This window comes from Gouania willdenowi, chromosome 6 (assembly GCF_900634775.1).
Source record: "Gouania willdenowi chromosome 6, fGouWil2.1, whole genome shotgun sequence".
Lineage (NCBI taxonomy): Eukaryota > Metazoa > Chordata > Actinopteri > Blenniiformes > Gobiesocidae > Gouania > Gouania willdenowi.
The window spans coordinates 32,754,114-32,779,439 of NC_041049.1; the positions used below are offsets into that span (position 1 = coordinate 32,754,114).

General features: G+C 38.0%; 2 protein-coding genes across 3 annotated transcripts in view; both read left to right on the forward strand.

Annotated features, from left to right (window-relative positions):
* The first annotated feature begins 701 nt into the window (after nucleotides 1-701).
* hdac10 (histone deacetylase 10) lies at nucleotides 702-22,864 on the forward strand. Of its 2 annotated transcripts, none has more exons than XM_028451452.1 (20): nucleotides 702-877; nucleotides 1,303-1,437; nucleotides 3,452-3,548; nucleotides 3,644-3,741; nucleotides 5,350-5,454; nucleotides 5,554-5,622; nucleotides 6,862-6,988; nucleotides 8,635-8,700; nucleotides 12,717-12,776; nucleotides 12,999-13,088; nucleotides 13,250-13,356; nucleotides 13,442-13,509; nucleotides 15,351-15,570; nucleotides 15,637-15,727; nucleotides 15,811-15,896; nucleotides 16,773-16,829; nucleotides 16,917-16,998; nucleotides 19,412-19,600; nucleotides 21,446-21,605; nucleotides 22,439-22,864. In XM_028451452.1, exons 1-20 carry the CDS (start codon nucleotides 819-821, stop codon nucleotides 22,507-22,509), a joined length of 2,037 nt encoding a protein of 678 aa, XP_028307253.1. In that variant the 5' UTR covers nucleotides 702-818; the 3' UTR covers nucleotides 22,510-22,864. The 2 variants fall into 2 exon arrangements, with proteins under 2 accessions (XP_028307253.1, XP_028307254.1); XM_028451453.1 differs by having other exon boundaries at nucleotides 22,442-22,864.
* A 1,092-nt stretch (nucleotides 22,865-23,956) lies between these two features.
* The window catches only part of parvb (parvin, beta), a 33,826-nt gene continuing 32,456 nt past the window's right edge, over nucleotides 23,957-25,326 (forward strand). The window contains exon 1 of the mRNA XM_028451187.1: nucleotides 23,957-24,164. Within this exon, the coding sequence (XP_028306988.1) occupies nucleotides 24,065-24,164 (100 nt within the window). The 5' untranslated portion in view covers nucleotides 23,957-24,064. The remainder of the gene's footprint in view (nucleotides 24,165-25,326) is intronic.

Consider the following 25,326-nt stretch of genomic DNA (forward strand, 5'->3'; position numbering starts at 1 on the left):
ATTCTTTTATATGTTGTTTACCTTTCTATTTGTTGTTTTTATCTTGGAAGAAACATTTAAATGCTACAGAGAATATAGTGTACAGAGAAATGCAGAAACAAGTGTTACTGTTCAAATGTGTAGCTCTCTGACTTGATATTAAAGTGTTTGGGTACATAAGTTAGTGCAACCATAGTTCTGCTTTTCCTCAACATTGTGGTTTCACTTTCCATAGCCTCTAAGATATTTACAATTTAGTAAAAATATCATTTCTGACCAATATTTCTGATATGGAATTATCATCTTAACAATTGTTTGCTGAGAGAGAGAGAGAGAGAGAGTCATAATTATAAGAAGTATCTCATAATTAAGAATAATAATGATATATATATATATATATATATATATATATATATTTTTTTTACTATTTCCAAGCCAAATGGGTTTGTAAAATGAATGAATGGATAGATGTAGCAGAGAAGCTTTATCATTTTTATTCCACAGCTATTTTTGAGGTGATTGTACACGTGTTAAATATGATCTAACTGCATCATTTGTGTTTGTTAAACTGCAAAATTTCCATTAAGATAATTCATGGTTTGTTTTTAAGGGGTGTTGATGGGGAGTTCGGAGGAGAACCACTGTAGTGTAATATAAATGATGTAAATTGATCATGTGAAGTGTTGATCTGCAGTACCATGTTACCCTCCAGCCAGCAGAGGGCGCTACCAGTCTTTAGGGGTCAGAACTACTCAGTGTACTAGTGCAGAGTTGTGTTGGCTTTAATGTGATCTTAATACTTTTTACAGTGTGTATGACTTAGACAGTGTGACAGTGAGATGGGAACGGCTCTGGTTTACGATGAAGAGATGACCCGGTACAAACTGCTGTGGGTTGAGTAAGTGTAAAATATCCTACATAATACAGCAGGTTCGGTTCTTCAACCTTTTTTTGTTTTTTTTAGTGTGAGCTGCTGCTTTTAAACAACGATTGTCCTCGATAGCTTCTTTGAGCTCAGGAAAAGAGGCTCATTGCTTCCTTTTTTATTTTATTTATTACCTCCTTTAGCCTAGGAAACACTTTTAAGCCCTGTCCCGATATTCACACTGCCTCGTCATAGCAACAATGCAGAGAAATGTGTGTGTGTGTGAGAGAGTGTGAGTGTGTGTGTGAGAGAAAGATCCCTGATTGGCCGAGTTGTCTGAAGGGCACCCTCATCAGCCAATAGAGTGTGGCCTATGTTAGGCTGTGGCATTTGTAATGAGGCCAATAATAAATAAGTAAATAAATATTCTCTAAATTTGAGTTGTCTGTTTTCTTTAGCCCAACATGCAAGATTGAGGTCCCTGAGCGTCTGACAGTGAGTCATGAAGCTTTGGTTGGAAGCGGTCTGGCTGATCGCTGCGTCTCCATTCCAGTACGTGAAGCCACAGATGCTGAGATCCTGCTGGTCCACAGGTATGTCAGCAACTCGAGGGTTTGAATGTCTTGTGCTGCCTTGAATCTTTACAGGTTATGACCTATTTAAAGAACTCAAATCTCCTAAAGTGTTGTAGCCTTCCAGGGTTATATTTTTTTTAGTTTCTCTGTTAATTTAGATATAGTTGGTTTAAAGCATGATAGTATTATTCTACTACAACCACAGGAGGTCCACCATGCTCATGCTTAAATTCTCACATAGTCATTACTTCTGATGGGCTTGTTTATTATAACGCGTGCCCCCTCACACTAATAAATCATTTCTACATAGTGATACTGGCATGGTCTTACCTCTACTTCTGTTGGGATTAGGGATGTAATATTATATAAATCTCATGGTTTGGTGTATTCACAGTAGTAACCTCACGGTTATTGGGATATTGTGGTTAGGGATGTCCTGATATAACTTTTTCACTTCCGATACGATGCCGATATTGCAGCTTTGCATATTGGTGATACCAATATCGATCCGATACGATATCAGCACTAATCATACATACTTTTATTACTTATTTTGTAGTGTGGAATGTTAGAAAAAGTCTTGATCAAGTGATGTCACTCAAACAGAGAACAATAGTCAACAACAGTAGGTATGAGAAAAACTGATCCATTTATTATTAACCATTTGGTCACATACATCCCGCGACCCTGTTAAACGGGAATTAGCGGGTATGAAGATGGATGGATGGATGGTCACATACTGTACATTTAACCTTTAACATAAGATCCACAGTATTGTACAATTGAATAAATATAATATAATATATATTGGAGATTTTAGACGCGTTCAGATAAAATCCGATATTTGTTTTCTGGCTGATATCAGACTGATATTTAATATCAATATTGGATCGGGACACTCCTAATTGTAGTGAAGCTCACAGTTTTACAGGAAGTCACACAGTTTGCAACAATGCTAACAATAACAAGAATGATGACCATTGATAAATTGTTTGTTCACTATTTTGACAGTATTTATTGTCATACTTTTAGATTTATGGCATTATAAACTGGATAGCGCCTACTAACAAATGAAGATTATTTCGCTAAAGTGCAATAATTCTGATGGAGTCAGGAACACTCTGCATCACAGGTATAGAAACAGTCTACTAACAATGCATAAAATAACACAGGCTGGAGCTCAGATCTCATTAAACAAAGAAGTGACAAAGAAGAAAATAAGAGGGAAACAAAGTGATTTAGTCTGTTAAAAAAACATGCACAATTTTCACTTCAGTAGATTTTTCCCTCAATTTAAAACAATGCCATATTTTTATTTTGTAAACAGGAGAACATTGTGCATACAGTTTTAAATGTTCAGTTCTATTACGTAACAATGAAAATTGTCAACAAATAAACAAACAAACATTGGAATTGTACAGCATTCATTTTAACGGTCAGTTATTGATAATAGATAGATGTTGATATAACTACAAACTTAAATATAAATTATACATTATGATTAGATATTCTGATTTTCCACACCTTTGCTTAATTGATTAGCTCTGCTCTAAAGCCTCAGTTATCAGATAAATAATCACTGATGTCACACAGTTGTTACTGGGAGGCTCGTAACATGACACTCAATGTGTCTGACTTTAGGACCCTTCATCAGCCCCTTACAACAGACCACCACAGAAAAACATGTATTATTATTGCCCAGGTTTATTTATCATAAAAAAAAAATTCTGGTGTATTAATCCATACATAAAGCTACACTGATAGAGAGGCAAATGTTTTCTTGTTTTTTTTTATTTTCTTAATTTACCTTACTTAAAACATACCTGTGACAGCATTTTGAATAACAATGATAATATTCAATATAATTTATGATTTGTATTTTCATACATGCTGTTTTATTCATCCTGCCTTCTGTTTTCTATTTGTTTAGTGTATGTCAGGTAAAAAAATAGGTTGTTCAAACAAACAAATGATAAAAAAAAAACACAAAAATAAATGTTGGACATGATTAACACTAAGTATCCTCCTACAGTGAGGAGTATCTGGAGGCGGTGAAAAGGACCCCCCACATGTCACTGGAAGATCTGATGGAGTTCACGCTCCAGTATGGTGATGTCTACTTTCACCCAGTCAGTCTCATTCTCAGTATCTTGTGATTATTGTAACTCAGTTTGTAGCAGTCACATCTAGTCTTTTCCTCTCCTTTCTCCATGGCCCGTCTTAGAACATCTACCACTGTGCCAGGCTGGCTGCAGGAGCCGCCATGCAGCTGGTTGATGGAGTTGTGATGGGGAAGATGAAGAACGGCATGGCTCTGGTCAGGTGAGGCACTAAACATAGAGTCAGACGCTACAAACAAACTACGTAAAATGAAGTAGCAAGAAGTAGGAAAATATGTAATCTTACCCCACCTTTCTCTTTAGCTGTGTCCATGTGCATCTGTTTAAAAAAATAAAAAAGAACAACTCAACAGATGGATAACAGCATAACGGAAAAGCTCTTAATTATCAAAATATCAAACACTGAAACCAGTTCATATACACATCAGATGTCAGAAATGTAAACCAGTTAACAAGATGAACCAAACCTAAGCTCCTTTCTATAAACTGTGTAAAACATGTCTTTGCATTATTGATTAATTAATATTGGTTTAAGTGTTAAGTAAAACGCTCCTCTTGGTTGTTTGAACAGCTAAAGTATTTGACTTTAAACTTTCTAAGTTATCCTATAACCTCCTCCTTTTCATGAAGTGTCAGAGTTTTTGTGTGTTCTATAAACCAGTGATTCTCAACTGGAGGGTCGGGACCCAAAAGTGGGTCCCGACCCTCCAGTTGAGAATCTTGAGAACTAGGGTTAGGGTCACTTTTTTTTAGTGTCTCGTGCAGACATGCAACTGGTGACCCCCAAAATAAATATTCCAAATCACTCCAAAAACACATAAGATGACAACAAAAAAATAGCCAGAAATCTATAAAACAACAACAAAAAAATAAAAACCATTAAGAACAATCTTATTTAAAAACAAAAAACTAATGTTGCCATTTATTTTGACTGTGAGACTAATTGCAGTCATAAATTCATACTTATGTGTTAAAATTTAAGACTTTTGAAACAATGATTTAAGACATTTTATTGACAATAAAGCCTTGTTTTTAGATTATTTAATTTAATGCCTTTTAAGACTTTTTAAGGATCCGCGGGAACCGTGAAGATTGTACTAGTGTGTTTTCAACAGCTTTTTTTGAAAAACTGAATTTGGTTGGTTGAGTTCTAAAAAGAAAAAAAAGTGGGTCGTGATTTAATGACTGTGGTAAAATGTGGGTCCCAGGGTGAGACCAGTTGAGAACCCCTGCTTTAAACTATTTGAGCAGTTTTTAACTTTACAAGATCTCCGAACGTAAAAGCTTTGGATTTAAGGATTTGTTAACTGGTTGGATCACAAAAACAACTTTTAGAAAATGAATATTCTTATGTTTTTCTTTATGTTTGAAGTGACTGAGCCCCTATGCATATTTCTCTAAACTGCTTACTCATGTTCTTTATTATCTTATTAAATAACAGTGTGTTTACTTTTAATAAATTCATAATCTTTACATTTTTTAATGCACATCATCTCTTAAATGATACTTTTTAAATGTGTTTGTATTTATTTAGTTTTTCCTTTTGGGGACTTTAAGGAATTCTTTTTTTGTGTGTGTGCTAAAAATGACATTTTATATGAGGCCACTGTCCCCTTTAAAAAAAATAGTCAAATTTCAACCTGCTGCATATAAGGTTCGTTTAGTAAAACCTGTACATTTGATGTAATGGTTGTAATTAATTGAGTTGTAGTATTTTTTGTTAGCTTGCATTTCAGTCCCAGCGACTGACCAAGTCTCAGTTTTGAGGTCTTAAGATGAGAAAGTTGTGGATTTGCTTTTTTTTTTTTAGACCTCCAGGACATCACAGTCAGCGCAGCGCTGCCAATGGTTTCTGTGTGTTCAATAATGTGGCCATTGCTGCTCGATACGCCCAGCAGAAATACAACATTAAAAGGTGACATTGTTTCTATATGTTACTCAGGTAACTATAGGTGACCTTACATTTGGTTAATGTGACCAAATGTCTAAATCTAAAATGTGTTTTTGTGTGCAGGGTGTTGATAGTCGACTGGGACGTACATCATGGCCAAGGAGTGCAGTACTGCTTTGAAGATGATCCCAGGTTTACTGAGAGAATGATTGTGTCCAGATATAATTAGCATTCCCATGCTAGTTACAGTATATCTGGACTTCTACATTAGTATTAAACAACACTCACCAGTATCTCATTTTCTAATTACATTTTGGAAAAAGAAAGAGGTCCTACAGCCAAGCAATGGCCTCATTAAATGAAAAATAAGTTGATAAATAAGAAAATTAGATTCTCTCTAAAGCAGTGGTTCCCAAACTTTTCACATTCCTGTACCCCTTCAGACATTTAACATGAAGCCATGTACCCCCTACTCCTGCCCACTTAAAAAACATAATAATGTAATGTCATATACAATGTAGCCCTACAGTGAATTTTACCTATCCTGATGAGAAATAATATTTAATAATATTAACTAGAATATTTGCATTTCCTGAAGAAAATGCAAGTGAGGATGCATGGCTGGCCTGCGTCGCACTATATTAGCTTATCATTGGCATTAGTATTAGCCTAGCAATAGCATTAACCTAGCAATAGCATTAACCTAGCATCAACATTAACATTAGCATAACAATGGAATTAGCCCAGCATTAATATTGACTTAGTATTAGCTTTAACATCGCATTATCATTAGCCTCGCAATAGCATTAACTTAGATATAACATTAGCATAGCATTAGCATTAACCTAGAAATAGAAATAACATAGCAATAGCATTAACCTACCATTAACATTAACATAGCAGTAGAATTAGCTTAGCATTAGCCTAGCATTAACATTAACCTAGCATTAGCCTAGCAATAACAATAACCTAGCATTAGCATTAACCCGACATTAACATTCAACTAGCATTAGCATTAGCATTAACCTAGAATTAACATTAACTGCTCTACCCCTGGGGGTACCCGTACCCCACTTTGGGAACCAAGGCTCCAAAGTATAGTAAGAACTTAACCAGGTCTGGTCACACTTTGTTCCACATCTACATAAAACAAATCCATTTTAGCTGCTTCCACATTTGGCTTCAATTTCCTCATGTATAAGCACACGACACCTTCTGGACAGGATTGGGTGGCATGCTTTCTTTGTTTTGTGTTTGTCTTACCTTGTTTTATTTTATTTTATTTTTATTTTTTAAAAAGAAAAACATGTGGAATCTTCATATACAATGGCTGAAAATCTGTTTGATAAAACGTAATTGAAAAAAAAAAAGAAGGCTGTGAAGCCTTGAACTGATGGTTGTCTGCACTTCTATCTCTGTCTGTGCCCACAGTGTGCTTTATTTCTCCTGGCATCGCTATGAGCATCAGAAATTCTGGCCTAATCTTAGAGAGTCAGACTATGACAGCGTGGGCAAAGAGGGCGGAGCTGGGTTTACTATTAATGTACCCTGGAACAAGGTGAGTAATGCAAGTAATGTGATTCATGCCGCTTCTTGGTTGTATTAGTGAAAGGATTGAACATACACTGAGAAATGTGTTCAGATTATTGTTTGGAAACGAATAATGTTCCTTGTTTCATACAGGACTGTTCAGCAAACTGAAAGTACAACAAAGTATATAAATATTATTATATATTATGTGCATCGTTGTGTGCAGGAGGATTTGCCGCTTTAACACTCTAAAATGTAATGATTATCTTAAAAGGTTTCTGTCCAATTGGAGAAAAGCATGTTTATGGTTTTATTTTTAGCAGAATAGATTAGTATAATGGTATGTTTTCAGGTCTAAACAAGAAATTAATCAGACAGACTGCAGCTGGTCCACAATGCTGTTGTAAGAAGATGGACCACATTACTCCAGTCCTCAAATTCCTACACTGGCTTGCTGTGAGCCAAAGCATAGACTTTGAGATTCTCCTCTGATTCTATGAAGCCCTAAATGGCCTCAGACCAAAACACATCTTTACATGTTGGTCCCCTGAGAGCAGAGGTGTCAAACTTATTTTAGTGCAGGGGCCAATTACGAATCAGTTTGATCTCAAGAGGGCCATAGGTTTATGTGGCAAAACAAGTTATTTCGTCTTTGTCGTGCCCTAGTTTGCACTTGGACGTGAACGTAAAATACAAAATATGTAAGAAACTGACAATATCCAAGCAATAAGTGACAGATAACAGTTCCAACAAAGTCTTCACTTTCAATGTCCTCGATTTGTAACCAGTTTCTATTTAATTAAGGAAAATGTTATGGATTTCCTCTGGGTACTCCGGCTTCCTCCCACAATCCAAAAATATGACTGGTAGGTTGATTGGAGTCTCTAAAATTGCCCGTAGGAGTGAGTGTGAGTTTGAGTGGTTGTCTGTGTCTGTGTTGCCCTGCGATGGACTGGCGCCCTGTCCAGGGTGTACCCCCACCTTGCTCCCAGTGTGAGTCGGAGATGGGCACCTGCAGACCCCCACGGCCCTGACAAACAGGAACAAGCAGGCCTGAAGATGGATGGATGGATGAATGTTATGTAATAATTAAAATTCAAAGATTTTGTAAGAATTTTGAGGGTTTTTTTCAACAGTTTAACATTAAAAATGACTGCCATCATGTGATATAAGCACCAGGAAAACTGTGATATTGTTTAGTTTCATTTACACAATGATTCATGTTTTCTCTGTCGTTTTCACTTTCTCCTGTGGGCCGAAATGGATGCTCCAAAGGGCTGGATTTTCCCCCGGGACCTTGAGTTTGACACGTGCCTTAGAAGCATCCAGAACCCTCAGGTTATCAGGGACAGGTTTATTGTATGTTGCCAGAGTCCAGACCAAACACAGTGTTCATTTATTGTGGGACTATCTTCCTGTGCTCCTCAGGTCTACCCTGTAAATTTAAATGAAATTTAAATTAGGCCAGAAAAAAAAGCTGTTTAATGTAGCATTTTCTTCTTTAATCATTTAGTATTTTTTAAATGCCTGTCTATGATGGGGCTAAATGTACTGCTGCACTGTTTCATTCTATGAGTTTATAATCTCTGTCTGTTGATCATATCAAGCACATTGAGTTAGCCTGAAAGTAACTGCCAATCAGAGTGTATGAAATGCCACATTGTGATGTTTCAGGTGGGAATGACAAACAGCGACTACCTCTCTGTCTTCTGCCACCTACTTTTGCCTGTTGCCTACGAAGTAAGTGAGTTTTTTCTCAAAGTCACGTTTCTCAGGCCATGACTGGAAGATTGTTGTCCTGCCACATGTATTATTCATGTATAATCTTGCATGACATTGACTCTCATGAAAATGTGTGACTCAATAAGATAACCAGGGTAGGTAAATAAAGGTAAATTAGAAATCTTCCAAATGTGTCACCACCACATGCTGCACTGTCAACAAGCCTCATTATCAGGCTTGTTGACACTCTTCGGAGCTTGCCTAACAGTTGTACTATGATATTTGACTTGGATTAGATGCGAAACAGTCTAATTTGTGAGTTTAGTTGTTAATTCACCCAAGCAAAGACAATACCTGAATTATGCAGGCCCAAATATCTCTAAGAATGTTTGTTCAGATTAGTTACTTAATGCTGCAATTTGATGAATCCTCTCATTGCTCCATTTTTAAACCTAAACCGAAACTCAACTTCTCTTCCCGGTATACAGTGGGGCAAAAAACTATTTAGTCAGCCACCAATTGTGCAAGTACTCCCACTTAAAAACGTGAGAGAGGCCTGTAATTTTTATCATAAGTATACCTCAACTATGAGAGACAAAATGAGAAAAAAAAAAATCCAGAAAATCACATTGTTGGATTTTTAATGAATTAATTGGTAAATCCCTCCCTAAAATAAGTATTTGGTCACCTACAAAAAAGCAAGATTTCTGGCTCTCACAGACCTGTAACTTCTTCTTTAAAAAGCTCTTCTGTCCTCCACTCATTACCTGTATTAATGACACCTGTTTGAACTGGTTATCAGTATAAAAGACACCTGTTCACAACCTCAAACAGTCACAACTCCACTATGGCCAAGACCAAAGAGCTGTCAAAGGACACCAGAAACAAAATTGTAGACCTGCACCAGGCTGGGAAGACTGCATCTGCAATAGGTAAGCAGCTTGGTGTGAAGAAATCAACTGTGGGAGCAATTATTAGAAAATGGAAGACATACAAGACCACTGATAATCTCCCTCGATCTGGGACTCCATGCAAGATCTCACCCCGTGGGGTCAAAATGATCACAAGAACGGTGAGCAAAAATCCCAGAACCACACGGGGGACCTAGTGAATGACCTGCAGAGAGCTGGGACCAAAGTAACAAAGGCTACCATCAGTAACACACTATGCTGCCAGGGACTCAAATCCTGCAGTGTCAGACATGTCCCCTGCTTAAGCCAGTACATGTCCGGGCCCTTATGAAGTTTGCTAGACAGCATTTGATTAAAGATGGGCTTTCATTTAAAAAGATAAAAAATGGGCTTTCGCCTTTATTGGTCATAAACTGTATGTTATTACAAATATGAAATTTGTCCTCTGCATTTAATCCATCCCTGAGGAGCAGTGGGCAGCCATTTTTGCGGCGCCTGGGAAGCAGGCAACTCTCCGATTACAAGCCCAGCGTCCCTAACCACTAGGCCACCACTCCCAAAACTTGGATGATCCAGAAGAAGATTGGGCGAATGTCATATGGTCAGATGAAACCAAAATAGAACTTTTTGTTAAAAAAAGTCCGTTGTTCAGCGACAGACCCAAAACATCACTGCTCTAGAGGAGATCTGCATGGAGGAATGGGCCAAAATACCAGCAACAGTGTGAAAACCTTGTGAAGACTTGCAGAAAATGTTTGACCTCTGTCATTGTCAACAAAGGGTACATTATTATTATTAAGTATTGAGATGAACTTTTGTTATTGACCAAATACTTATTTTCCACCATAATTTGAAAGTACATTTTCTGGATTTTTTTTCTCATTTTGTCTCTCATAGTTGAGGTAAACCTATGATGAAAATTACAGGCCTCATTTTTTTAAGTGGGAGAACTTGCACAATTGGTGGCTGACTAAATACTTTTTTGCCCCACTGTATTTTGTGAATGCTGTTAGTGACTATTTTCTCAATAGAGACATAGTGACAAGTGTATGGACTTTATCTTGTGTTACTGGAGATTGTTCTGGTGTTTTAGAGACTCTGACATGAATACACATATCACTCTGTAGTTACTGCCCCCTGCTGCCGTCGGCTCGTCCCCGCCAGAAATCACACAGAGGCGGCTGTGATCTAGGCCAGCAATTCTCAACTGGTGGGTCGGGACCCAAAAGTGGACTTGTACTGGGTGGGTCGCAGACAGCAGGTCAAAAATAATGTTGGACTAGTCTTTTATTTTGATGAGGCATGCTGTGAAATGCATGTTACACAGGAAAATATATAGATTTATGTTTAAAAAAATATTATATGTGTGTTTTCAAAAGCTATTTTTGAAAAACTCAATTTGGTTGGTTGAATTCTAAAAAAAAAGTGGGTCGTAATTTAATGACCGTGGCAAAATGTGGGTCCCAGGGTGAGACCAGTTGAGAACCACTGATCTAGGCTACCTGCCGCTCATAGACTGATAACTTCACTCCACATCCAGACTATAAAATCAATTCACCTTGAATGAGCTTCTCTTGGTTTACACGCAATTCATCCCTTCCATTATCATTCTCTCTCTGACACCAGTGTGTGTGTGTGTGTGTGTGTGGAGCGGACACTGCACAGTCAGGGGGGTCCACGAGGACACAGCGATTCCTTTCTCCTCAGTGTTTGTGACTTTAAACTGTTGCTTCTCCACCTCAGCCTGCCTTTTTCTGCTTGATTTGCTATGTAACTGTTGTGTCTAACACTGTTATGGAGACCTCTGCTGGGACATCCGCCATTGCACTTTTTACTACCAAGCAGCCAATAGTAACGCCCAAAACAGCTCATGGAGCACACGTGTTTGTAGAAGATCTTTGAATGGCTGACATCCATCAACATTTATAAATCCAGGAGCGTGACGCTCTGATACTATGTTATAGATTTTATAAAACGATGTTTGTCATAGTAGTGCAACTTCTATTGTAAGCATATTTTTAAATGACTATGTTTAGTCATTTAAACTAAGAATATACCACATTACTGCTTTGTGTATTCAGATTCAGACGACTTTATTGATCCCTGAAGGGCAATTCAATTTACAGTCATACCTGCCTTTTTCACAAGACACATTCAACATTCATGGCAGCACATAGACAGACAGTTACAGTCAGTTACCTGCCAGTATCACAGATCAGCAGGATCAAATACAGTGGATCCATGTGGAAGATACATTAAAAGCAAGATAGCAATGAAACACCCTGAGACGCCAATTTAGCCAAAACCAGACAGTTACAGCTACTTCTCAGCATCTAGCAGTGTGATAGCTGAGGATATAAAATAATATGAGAATGTGTTATTTTTCCTTGTGGGTTTGTAATAGCATCGCTATCAGAGGAAAGAATGTGGTCAGGCTGATTGATAATCCCTCTGGCTTTCTGGAACACCCGTTACTTCAAAAGAGTCCATCAGCTGTACTCCAGTAATCTTGGAGCAAATATAACAATCCGGTCCAACTTGTTTCTGTCCTTTACTGACAATCTATTAAACAGGAAATTGTTAAAATTCTTTCAATAAAGGAATGGTAAAAACTGGAGAGGATGCCCTCTGAAACACTTTTTACAAGTGAATCCTTTGTTGACCACGTTTAACTATTGACTCTGTGTTCTGGACAAACTTTAGGTCACAGTCAAACACAGTTCTAACAGTAATTATTTAAAAAAAATGTCTAAGGCCTGTGAGAAAAAGTGTAATACATACCAGTAATCATGTTCTCCACATGTTCTCATGTTTATTTTCTGTTCCTTTGAACAAATTACTTACAACCTGCAAGAACAGGCTTTGCATCTGTTGTTAACCAAGGTCAACATAGTCATCATAAAGAAGTCTAGTACATTAAGTAAAGAATACATGATGATAGCAAACTGCACAAAAGACACAGAATGATCTACTACATTAAAACACTGACATTATTACTAAAACCTTGCATCTCATAAATCTGAACTCGGACACATTTAGGTGCGTTTAGAGGAATTAATCATTAAAAAATGTATTAGTGCAACTGTCTAAACATGGATGTGATGTGTCTGATTTTCTCCTCAGTTTTGCCCTGAGTTAGTTTTGGTTTGTGCTGGCTTTGACTCTGCTATTGGTGACCCAGAGGTATGAAGCACACACAGTTGAAATGAATCATCTTTGCTTTTATAAAATGTATTATTATTATTATTATTATTATTATTATTATTATTATTATTATTATTATTTTACATATTATTCCGTCAAATGAATTTAGTAATGATTACACTATATTAATATTAACTTGTGGATTGTCACTTTACACATTTTGCTGTAAAAGGACTTGGATGATGTTTGCTTCTGTTTCAGGGTGAAATGTGTGCCACCCCTGATGTCTTTGCCCACCTCACTCACCTCCTAATGAACCTAGCTGGGGGGAAACTGTGCGTTGTGTTGGAGGTCAGACCACCCAGTGTGGGCTTTACACGAAACACATGCAGCAGCATCTGTCAAACGTTAACCCCCCCAAATACACTATCAGTCTTGCTGTTGTCTTTTTCACCCCCACAGCATCATTTCCAATCACTTGTAAATGCTGTGTATGTGCAAATCTTTTCCAGGGAGGATATAATCTGACCTCTCTGCCACAGTCAGTGTGTCACACTGTCCACACTCTCCTTGGTGATCCCATCCCTCGGCCTGTGAACCTCAGTGGTCCTTGTACAAGGTGGGTGGGTGTGCGCGTGTGCGTGTGCCAGTTAAAAATTGTGACAGATTATGTTTATATCTGCAGGTCTATTCTTGTCTTTCAGTGCACTGGAGTCTCTTCAGTGTGTCAGATCTGCTCACAAACCGTACTGGTCATGCCTTGGACATGCAGGTAGAATTGAATGAGCTTTCTACATTGTCATTGTATAAAAATAAGAAAAAAGTAGCTAAAAACTATTTATAAATGTAGATTTTATTAATAATAATAATAATAATAATAATAAATTATAATTAAATAATAATGTATCAGATAAGGCAACATTAAGTGTCCACTGATAAAACAAGAGTGTAGAGCAAAATCTAGTCCAGCATCCAAGTGATCCTTATTGTGATGCTTCCCTCTCCAAAGCAGGCGTGTCTCATGTTTTTTGAAGGGAAAAACAAAACAATGTAGTTGTGACAGCGAGCGTTGACGTGCAGATCTTACTTGACCTATTACAGATTGTGTGAGCTTGTTTAAGGTCGTATGCTTTCAAAAGAAAAACATTAGCAGTTTTTTTTCTCATCCAATAAACCAAGCAGCTAGTGTCAAGAGCTAATCGTTTGCTCCATGCACGTTTTTGAAGCGTTTTTACTGATTTTAAAGAACAAAATTTACTTTATTGAGCTTTCATTAAATCAAACTCATGGTGAAATTAAATATTCATCATAAATGAGGAACTCCATTCAAACATTCAAATGTAAATGTGATGATGCAAACTTCACTCCTTCTTTGTGATATACTTATTTCTTGAAATTGATTTTTGTCTACGACATTAAATGTGTTAAAGCTAATATCTGGAGTTTCTGAGAAACGTCTCGATGTCCCGCCCTAAACAGCCTCATTTCTTCCCACTGCCTCTGCCAATCTACCAGAAGCCATGCCTCTACTTTTCTGCACGTGAATCACAGAACATAACAAGGTCGCATTGGTCTATGGGTCAGGTAAGAGCCAAAATCATATTAACCTGTTTGCTGTTGTGACACGCGGCCCTGTTTCTGTGCACAGTTTAGCATTCACTTTGATTGATAGAGTCCACTACAGGAAGTTGAAGCCTATTGGCTGTGTGATCACGGCGCTCGTTTTCATTTGTATAAAGGTCTACAGGACGAAGGAGGGACTTATATACATTGATGTGTATGAACCATAGTAAAAGACTAGTTAGGTATTTTTTTTGTATTTCAAAAGAATCATACATAAACATAGATTTCTCAGAAACTCTGGATATCAGCTTTAAAGTGTTGTATCATGATGTGTGATGCGTAGTTTTATGCTGGGACTGCAGATGAGTCATCATGAAAAACTGCTGTACATTTTGGCTGTGTTGTAAATGTCATACTAACATACGACTCATACTAAGTCTGACATCAAAAGGAGTTTGTAGTGCATTGAAATTAGATAGTATGGAAAGATTGAGTCTCCGATAAATACCCACGTATAATATATGGGGACATTTTTTAAGTATGCACAATGGGCACACTAGTCATACTGCCACATGATGCATTGTGAGTGGAATGTAAAATAGTACTGGGACCGGCTTCGAGATGGAGGGTCTCCGGAAATCTCCTAAAATGTCGGCATGAAATATGTTTTTCACAAGTTTTATGGATCAAACGACCACATGTTGATATTCTACTTGGTCACTTTTTCATCTAAAATGTTTTCAGAAGCTTCAAAGGTGGAGAATCAACAGAGATATTCAGCATCACTGTGCTTCAGGTTTTTGTCATAGGTTCGAAATGCATCTTGGGAAACTTGGAAGTATACTCCAGTGGGAACAGTCATCTTTCTAATAGTATATAGTAAGCAGTATGTACTCATTGAGTGTGTAGTATGTTAGTATGTGATTTAGAACACAGCGTGTTCTTGATCTGAGAAAAAGTGATCCACCACATGGTCAGAGATGCACAAACTAATGAATGAGGAATTATCTGTTGGTGTTGATCGATACGGTGCTTTTCTCTCTCCTTCAGCTGATCTGCCCCCCTCAGACATCAGCACCAAGCACGTGAAGCTATCAGGTGAAAGAGAACAAAGCACTAAGGAGGAGATGGTTTGGCCCGTGCATCCACAGCCGGTGGTGTGTTCTGTTCGTACAGCTGCGCTTCTCCCTGATGACACAGTTTGTCCTGATGGCTGCAGACCTTTCAGCTCCTCAGAGATTCTGAACTTCCCCACCGTCAGTAAACTGAGGTGGTGATCTCACCTACCAGTGCACTTAATCACTACTGAGCCATTAATGAGTTATTCTCTTCATAGGGAGAAGTTTCTAAGTGATGGAGCTGATCTCAATGTGCTCTCAACCCTATCGTCTCTCATTCTCCTCACAGACAAAATCCAAAACAATGAGGTAGAATAATCAGCTTTGCAGGTTTGCATCTGTATTTTTTTTGTAGTGACCTCCAGGCTGATGTTGTTTATCTTCTGACTCAGATCAGCAGTGGCCTGGCTCTGGTTCCTGACGTCTCTACTGCAGTCACGTGTGTCGTGCAGCATGTCACTGTTTCTCCCAGCAGCAGGTACGATCATGAGGGTTAAAATACTAAATGGTTGGATAATTAGCATATCATTAATACAGTTAACTAGTGGTGTAAGGATATATCCTAAATCAGCTCAAAATTGGAGAGATTCAAACCGGCGATCCTCCGATTACAAGCCCACTTCCTTAACCACTCTTGTAATAGCGTGTGCTGTGACTGTTTTAGTGCCACTTTTTTTGACGTCACACTCTTGGTTCAGCTGCACACTCGGAGTTAAATCAAGAGCAGCGGGAGATGAGCTTTAATCAGGCCAACAAAAGAAGACCCGACCCGGTCCGATCCCGACAGAACACGGCCCAAACCCGTTTGACCAGAATGGGGCCGATTCTCGAACCCATTTCAACCAGACACTATTCACGTGTGCACACATGTAGCACATCCGAGATGATGCAGCATCCATTTGTGCGACTTTCTCGCGTTAAACAATATACATTTATGATTTACCATCTGAACGTGGCTTGAACCCATGGTATAACAATCGACATTAAGCCCGAACCTCCAACCTTCAGAGCATTTTGGCTTTCTGAAGTCACATGCATGCACTTTTCTAGTATTTTTATTTTATTTGTTTTTAGAAAATATATTTTTGTTCAACCTTTTATGGTGATGAATTAAGAAATGTGCAGTTTGTAAGAAGGTTATAAGAAGAAAATATATTAGTGATATAATCTCTATATATTCAAATTCAAAGGAGTTAAGTGCATCATTAATCCCAATCTTCGATTTGAGTTTTTTTTTTTTTTTTAAATCGGGATTCGAATCGTTTGTTGAGTGTATCCTTACACCCCTATAATTAATAATCTGGTTCTACTTTGTTCCTCTGCTGTTAGTCTGATGCATCTTATTATACTGCAGGGTTTTAATTGTGTGTGTCGGTGATGAGAACATCTCGAGTCACATCACAGATAATGGGTAACTCTCGTTCATGCTTTTTTTTGAAGAGAGATTATTTTCCCCACCCTCTAAAGTCAACAGAAACATGTGCTTCCTCTTCTTCAGGAGATCACTGGTAATGTTGTTCAACAGCAGAGAGATGGAGCAGCAGATGAGCAGATTTTATGTTCCTGTGTTTCTGAAGAAGGTACGACGCTCTGCTGGCTCTGAGGCTGTGTGCTCTCCTGTTTGTCTGTAGGTTCTGTCTGTATCACATCTACAGCAGTTTGTAAAAACTTCTAAATACGTCATGAAAACGGTGAACTTCTATCATACGATGTTTAGTTCGCTCAGGCCCAGTTATGAGCGTCTTTTTTCATGTTTTTGACACACTGCGTGCTCATCTGTGATTTGCAGGACTCTGAGAACTGTTTAGTGATTAGTCATAAATGTGCTTGTTTTATTCAGCCCATCCCTATTAAAAACAGCTTACTATGGGCCTATACAACAAAGCTGGATTAACATATCTGGGATATCGCTCTGTTAGCGGGTGTCACCTACCCAAACATTCACATTCCCAGAGCAGCTGTACTACGAAGCTGGTTAACGCTTAAATAAGCTGCTTTCAGCCTGACTGCGTGTGCGCTCACTTGGAAGGGGTGGAGATTGCAGCGTCAGACCAATTGTAAACACGGAGAAACCATGAAAAGCAACTTGCGTCACCGTGAAGAACAATTTTTAAAAATATGAAGAATTAAAAGCCGCAGTTCAGGTAAAAAACAACACTGTGGTCGCAGAAAGAGCAGGAAAGAAAGAATGCTGGCAGGAAATTGCAGACTTTTAATGCGTAAAATCATGACATTATACAATATTTATTCATTGCACAATAAACGGACACACTGCTGTTTCACTTTATTCCAGCAGAGACGTTTTCTATTTATGTATCCGCCTCATTTTGGGTACAGTCTGGCTCATGCTGCGCTCAGTATACAGCTCAGTAAGCCTACATCATAACGTGTACACTATGTATATTTTATACAGCCTATTACCGTATAGGACTCAGGTTCTCAGCCTCGCCAACAGTGGGAATATATGAATGAAGGAATTAGTTTCATCAGCTGACAAATGTAGGTCAGTCCATCAGATTAAAATCTATATATTTCCTGTAGGATGTCATTGGTAAATGAAAGGATTGCATCTATCCATGAACATTATTTCCCTCCTGTCAGCTGCTAGATCCCATCTGCTCAGCAACATGTAAAGAAAATCACCCGTAGCATTTTTTGGGACGGTCGTTTTCCAAGAGAACTGATTGGTCAGGAGGCGGGGCTTTTGTACTCGCTGATCTGTTATCTAGAACTTCACCTGGTCCTGACCAGGTTAGCTGTTCAGCAACAGTTACCATGATGATTTACCTTAATAAGAAGTTAACCAGCGTCATAGTAAAGGACACACAGAATAAATCCCAGATGTCAGCGCGATAAGAGGAAATCAATCTTCATAGTACAGGCCCTGTATGTATGCATGCTAATTCAATGGCGTAGTTTGACATCGTCAGTTGGTGTTACAATTTAGTTATTGATGTTTAACCTTTTTAACAGAGCCGCCAAATATAATGGCATGTTGTAAAATTTGAAAATGAATGTACATAAGTCATTAAACAATTTAGATCGATAGATAGATAAATGGACATAGATTGATAGATAGATCAATGGATAGATGGATAGATGTTTTATTCATCCCCAGAAGGGGAAATTCAAGTGCCCAGAGGCATACAGCATGTGCCATACATTCCACACACACACTCATTAACTCCGCCAAGCACATGGCGCAGAGCAGAAGGTTATGTTTTACCCTGCTTTATCTGTCTGTTGTTCTGTCTGTTAACAAGATAACTTGAAGGGTTATGAATGGATTTGTATGAAATTTTCAGGAAGTGTTGATAATGGGACAATGGTGATGTTCTCGATTACCAAAAATGAGAAAATACCAAAAAATAGGAAAATAGAAGCTGTGCCTGAAACTGATCCTGTAATGTAGTAGTAATAGGGAAGTGCATTGTGTGTATGTCATGCCTGGTACTCGTGCTGTACTTGGCAGAGGTCTGCGCTCTCTGAGTGCTCTAGTATTCAATCAATCAATCAAACTTTATTTATACTGCACCTTTCTTACAAATTCAATTTTAGATCAAAGTGCTTCACAGATATTTGCTAACGTGATTGACAAAAGTTAAAAATGATAAAAACAAAATTAAAAAAAGGTTGGAGGCTAATACACAAAATGACAAATAAGAAAGTCAGAGATAAAAAAACAAACAAAAACAAAGCAGAGAAGGGAACAATTTTTAAATTATAAAACATTAAAATTTGCCTAAAAACATTAACATTACCATAAAATCATAAAGCACTACATAAAAGCCAGACTTAATGAATAGGTTTTTAGCTTGCGTTTATAAATGGTGATACTCTTGGCTCTCCTGTGACCAAACAAGCAGTTGAAATGAATGTAAACACTGGGTGAAAGCATCACCTTGAGAACAAGAACTTCTTGTGAAGTATGTAGAGAGCTCAGTGTGACATTAAAACCTTCTATAAAGAATTGACAGCGTTTGTGTCTTTCAGGGCTGCAGTGACGTTGCAGGGGTCCTTCAGGCAGTGCTAGGGCTACTCCTGCCTCTGGGCTACGAGTTTGATCCCAGCTTCGTTCTGCTGGTCCGTCCGTCAGGCTGTGGTCTGAGTGACATTCTGTGGCAGCAGCTAACTGGTCTGCTGCAATGCTTTGCACTGGGACACACACTGGTGTTGATACAGGTGAGTGGTAACAGTGAATGGTTCCAGTTTAAGAACAGAGTGAGTATGAGCTGATCTATTTTCAGGACATTAAGGAACAATAGTGAAACATGAATGTATTTTGGTTAGTTTATTTGGCAGGAACTGTTTGTATAGATAGAAAATAAAAATGTCAAAAGAAGTATTATAATCTGCTGTCCTTTAAAGGTTCCATATCATACTGTTTTTTATCAGTTTCACACAGCTGTCAAAGGTCCAACAACACTGTATTTGATATGCATTCCCCAAACCCATCCGTGCTCCTGAATGTGAGCTGTCTAAAATTTGTTCAAATGAGCTCTGCAGAGAACAGGCTGTTTCTGTGTCTGCACCTTTAAATGCAAATTAGCTCCGTCTGTCGACGCCTACTTATGTAGCTGGAACAGAATATAGGCACTTTGATTGTTTGTAAACATTGTGACTTATTTTGTTGGGCGGGCCTTAGCCTGGAGGCAAAACCACAATTGTCTACTTTGTTTTTTCTGAGCACGAGTGGACGCTGGAATCTAATAAAACTTTAATTTACGTCCATTAACGTTATTCCTCCTATTCTGTTACCCAAACACACAACAAAGCTGTAACATTACTAGCCTCAACAGTCTTTAGTCAGCAGCGTTTCCTGTTTTTGCCACCAGCCATTAAGGGGTCTATAGGCTCTCATGTTGATTTATACAACCAACAACAGAGCATTCTGCATGTCTAGCTCTGAGCGATGACATTGCAAAACACTACTGCTATCTCACCGCTGGACACACCAAACTTCACCTCGGGGATGAACGCCCCCCTCTCAGATGTCTCCTATCACTGCCGTTTTACCAGTGGGTGGGCTGCAGAGACCATGCAGGAATCACTTGTTGTCCTCATTCTGGGAGTTGGCAGGCTCAGGGAGGACCAGTTTATAGATGTAGAGACCAGAAAAAATGTGTTTTTCGTAATATGGGACCTTTAAAGACGACAGATTGCATAATTACAATAAGAGAAGTATACGTAAAGAACATACACAATACAGTGATAAGAAACAAAATTCTATTTAACATGGACACACAGTAACATTGATACTGTGACATTTGATCATGCAGAGGTCCCAGATTCACCGCCAGCCTGTGCCTGTAGGAAAATGCTAATTTTCAACAACCCGTCCACAGGAGGCTTTTAAATATTGAGGATTTAAAAACAAAGACACCTTAACACAGTAAAAAGTGATTTTACAATCACGTTTTTCCTTAAAAGTAATTTCAATCAGTGTTTTTATTACATGTGATTTTTCAGTCAAAAGGGAGAATAGATAATTAATGTTTAGTTTCACTAGGACATGAGCATAAGTAGGTCACATGATTTCTGTGTTCTTGTGTGTCGTGGTCAGTTTGACACAGTGTGTGTTCCATTCTATTAGCTCAGTTTCTATGTCTGCTATTGTAGAATGTTCCTTGTTGTTCATTCTTACATGAGGTTTTTATCTGTTTACATTCCATATTCATTTTTGTGACCACTTTGTCAGATCCAATGTGTATAGAGTCCAGAGGAGCGATTCACTGCTTGCACATTTCACCAGATTGTAACCAACATTGAGATTAATCCTCTTTACTAACAAAATTTATGTGAAACCTTAAAGACAAAACGGTTTTGATCCAAGACCTTTGTTTTCTACAATCAGGGGTGTTGAGCGCATTTTTAGCCACAAAAGTTAAAATAATTCAGACTAGTGAAAATACAAAATAAGTAAGAAACTGTAGAGTTGTTCCTTCAGATCTGAGCCGGTTTGAAATAAGATGGAACAGAACTTTGAAAAAAAAACCTCATCAATAAATGTCTATCCTTATATTTCAGGAAGATGAAAAAGCCTGTGTGGGTCTTACTGGCTCCGCCCTCCTTGGTTTCCCCGCCCCTTCTCTGGAGGTGTGCAACGCCCCCCTCTTGGAGAACCTGGAGGTCGTTGAGGGCCTCAGATGCCGTCTACAGACTGATTGGAAGCTCCTGCAGACCACAGGTGAAAATGCACAAGATCTGCCTCAAACACTCGGAAGAAGCATCAGTTTGATTTCTAACTTACGATTATTATTTTAGTGTTGTAATTATTATTTAATTATTCAATCCTTATCATATGAATCAGGTGCCAAATACGAAGTAGTTTGATCTCAAGTGGGCCGCAGATTTTAGTCGGGAAAACAAGCATGTTCAACATTAGTGTTCCCAAGTTTATACTTTAAACAACATATGAATCAAGTATGTAAGGCACCAATAAGTGACAGATATTAGTCCCTGCAGGAATTTCTCTTTTAAATTTCATTGATTTTTTTGACCAATTTTTATTTAATTTGGTGAAATTATGTGAAATAATTTCAGGAAAAGGAGTTCTTTGAACAATTTGATTTTGTGTATTTAGATATGAGTTGAGATATTTAGAACTGAATTATTTGGTCATTTAGACGATTATTAGTTTTTTCTGTTTTTTTACATTCTGCTGTGGGCCGAATTGGATAGTCTAAAGGGCCGGATTTGGCCCTCAGCCCTTGAGTTTGACATCTAGCAGATTAACATGGCTAAATACATGAAGTTCTCGTGTGCAGTCATGTTGGATCAGAGCCCTGCAGAAACTGTCCCCACAAATATGTCCAAAATCACAGTGCGCAGGTTATGCACATGCACGCTGACGTGGCGATTTTTCTTAATAAAATACCTGGAACACTCATGTAAATAACATAAAGATCATTATTTTACATTGTTTTTCTTAGTCCGGTGGTTGGGGACCACTGCTCTTCAAAGCTTTAGTTGTTTTCAGAGAATGTAAACTGGATTAAGTGTAGGTTTCTGTTTGAAAAGCAGCACCAGAACCTGACGAGAGTGCAGAGCCCAGAGGCCATCCTGCTTCTACCAGTAACATCTGCCTTTGAGAAGGTTGAGGACACCAACTCCTCCTCCAGAGCTGACTGAGCCTCTCTACTCCCTCCTTCCACCAAGGCTGAAAAACCTTCCGCCAACCTTTGCCTGTGAATGAGGCCAAGCGTTTTGATGGTTAAAATGTGATATAAGGCAAATAAATGACAAACATTCCCAGGACGTTGCAGTATTAAACTGTGCCAGTGACACTGAAATAAAATGACTAATTTCATATGTACTGTGCCTTACACCTCATTTAATTATTCAGTGTCACCAGATTGTGAACGGATCTGTCCAAAGAATTTTTCAAATGACTGGTTTTGAACTGGTTGTTTGCATTGGAATAAAAATTAAAAAGGTTCATGCTTTTTTTTTTTAAAAAGGGTGATTTATTTATTATATATACATCACAGGCTATATATGCATGACTGTTCCAAAGTACAACAAATTAGATTAGATAGGATGTACACACACAAAAGAAAATATAACCAAAATAAAACAATAACCAAAGCATACATAATACATAACATTAACCAAAAATACACAACATAGAAATACAAAAATTTAAGTAAGCTAATAATTGAAAAAAAATAAAGCTCTACCTGTATTCAAAATATTCAGGTATAAATTATGCCATACATTAAACACATTGGACACATAAGAGATTTCTAATCAATAGAATTTTCTAACTATAAGTAAAATAAATAAATTGATTATGGGTCAATGACGTGACACTTAATTTTTCTGTTCAACTGCATTTCTTTTAGTTTAAATGCATAAAAAGATACCACATACTGTATGTAGTAATTCAATATATATGCACTCACATTGATTTATTTACCTTTTTAAATGTTACTTACTGAATTACTTCTGCAATTTATTCTGTTATTTAAAGATTCAAAATATCATGTGGTGTGTTGTCTGGCCATGAACACTGTTTTGAAAAAAAAAATCTAAGATTATTCTAAATCCATTCAAATTTATTTTCTGCACTATTATATTTATATTATAGTGCTGTATAACAATGTAAAGTATTTATTTTTAAAGTTTCAATCATAATATTCATGCAAACCTTGCCCGATGATGCCCATTTTATGAACTATCATGCAATTAAATCATTATACGTCATTAACCTTTTATACAAATACGATAGAAGCCTAAGCTATAGCCTTGTCTGCAAAGGTTTTATTAACAAAGAAAAACTATTTCTTTCTGTTTTAATGATGGAATTAAGTATGTTCTCTTGAGAATTTTTTGAAACAAAACTTGTAAACCCTTTGACTTTCGCTCAGTCCTTTTCCTGCTTTTTGTTTATCAATTATGATGTAAAGAAACGCATAAAACCGTAATAAAAACCATCCATCCATCCATCCATCCATCTCATCCATCTCATCCATCCATCCATCTCATCCTACCAGGCTGTAATGCTGGTGTTGGCCTGTTGGTGGCACTATGGTGGAGATAGATATCGGTCTCATGCGGTTTATTGATGCCCTGTTGTTCGTTTGATTTACTCTGACCCCTGAACGCACCACACTGTGCGCGTGTACCTCTACACACCCTGGGACCATGTCCGGGGGTCCAGCCGCGTCCGCCAAGATGAAGAAGGACGAGTCTTTTCTCGGGAAACTGGGAGGAACACTGGTCCGTAAGATGAAATCCAGGGAGGGTGAGTGAGTAGTGAGTAGTGTACAGCTGAACTCTCCATTAGCAAACACTGCAGTGATGCGCTCACGTGCTCGGCTGCATGTCTTTCCATCTATTTTGTGTTTCCTTTCTAATGATCAGCTGCTCTCTTCACAATGACATAAGGTTTAATATGACCATATTTGTGACAAAAGTACATTTGGTTCGCAGTGAGTCAGCAATTTTCCAACATTCATAAAGATAACACAGGGTTGAATTAGAACTGGACCCTTTATTATTCATTATTATTCAGGTTTCAGTTATTTTCCGCACTCAGGATAGGCTGCTTTGTGACAGCTGCAGCTGTGTGTGCGTGTGTGTGCGTGTGTTGCCAGACAGAGATATTTTAATTGTTCTTGAGCCTCCTCGAGAGCAGATATTTTCTACCCTAAATATACACTCAAGAAACTATAAATATACTGTATACAGCCACTAGCCAAGGTGCATATTACACTTTAGTAGATGAACTATTGTCAAAAACATTTCCTTGTCTGCCCTCACAAATAAACCCAAGATCCCTCACATTATTCAGAAGTAGGGTTTTTAATAATAGCTATAACATTTTAACTCTAAGTGCAGCACACCAGGGCAAAATGTCATGTGAAAAACGTCAAAATAACTATTTTTGCTGAAGCACTTCTGTGAGATCAGACACTGAAGTTGGATAAGAAGGATGAGCACACAGTCTTTACTCAAAGTCATTCCACAGGTTCTTCTCCACCAGGTTGAGGTCCAAACTCTGCAGGACTGTCAAGTTCCTTACACCAAACTGGCTCATCCATGTTTTAATGGACTGCACTAGTGTGCACTAGTGTGCAGTCATGTTGGAACAATACGGCTCCTCGTCCCACAAAGTTAAGGTCATGAAACTATTCAAAAGCTCTTGTTTTGCTGAAGCAAGGTCTTCTGGTGCTCTCATTAGGTGCTAGATGAGGTACACGCTTGATAGCGCTCCAGTCCCTCACAGGGCAACACACAACTGAACCATTCACACTCACAATCACAATCTAGAGACTTTGGGTGCAATGATTAGTCAACATTGTCGACAAAAATGGATAACAGAATTAGTCACCGACAAATGTATTTGTCGACATTTGTCGGTTACGTCATTGCCATCTTTTTGAAGCTGTAGACGGAGCTGAACA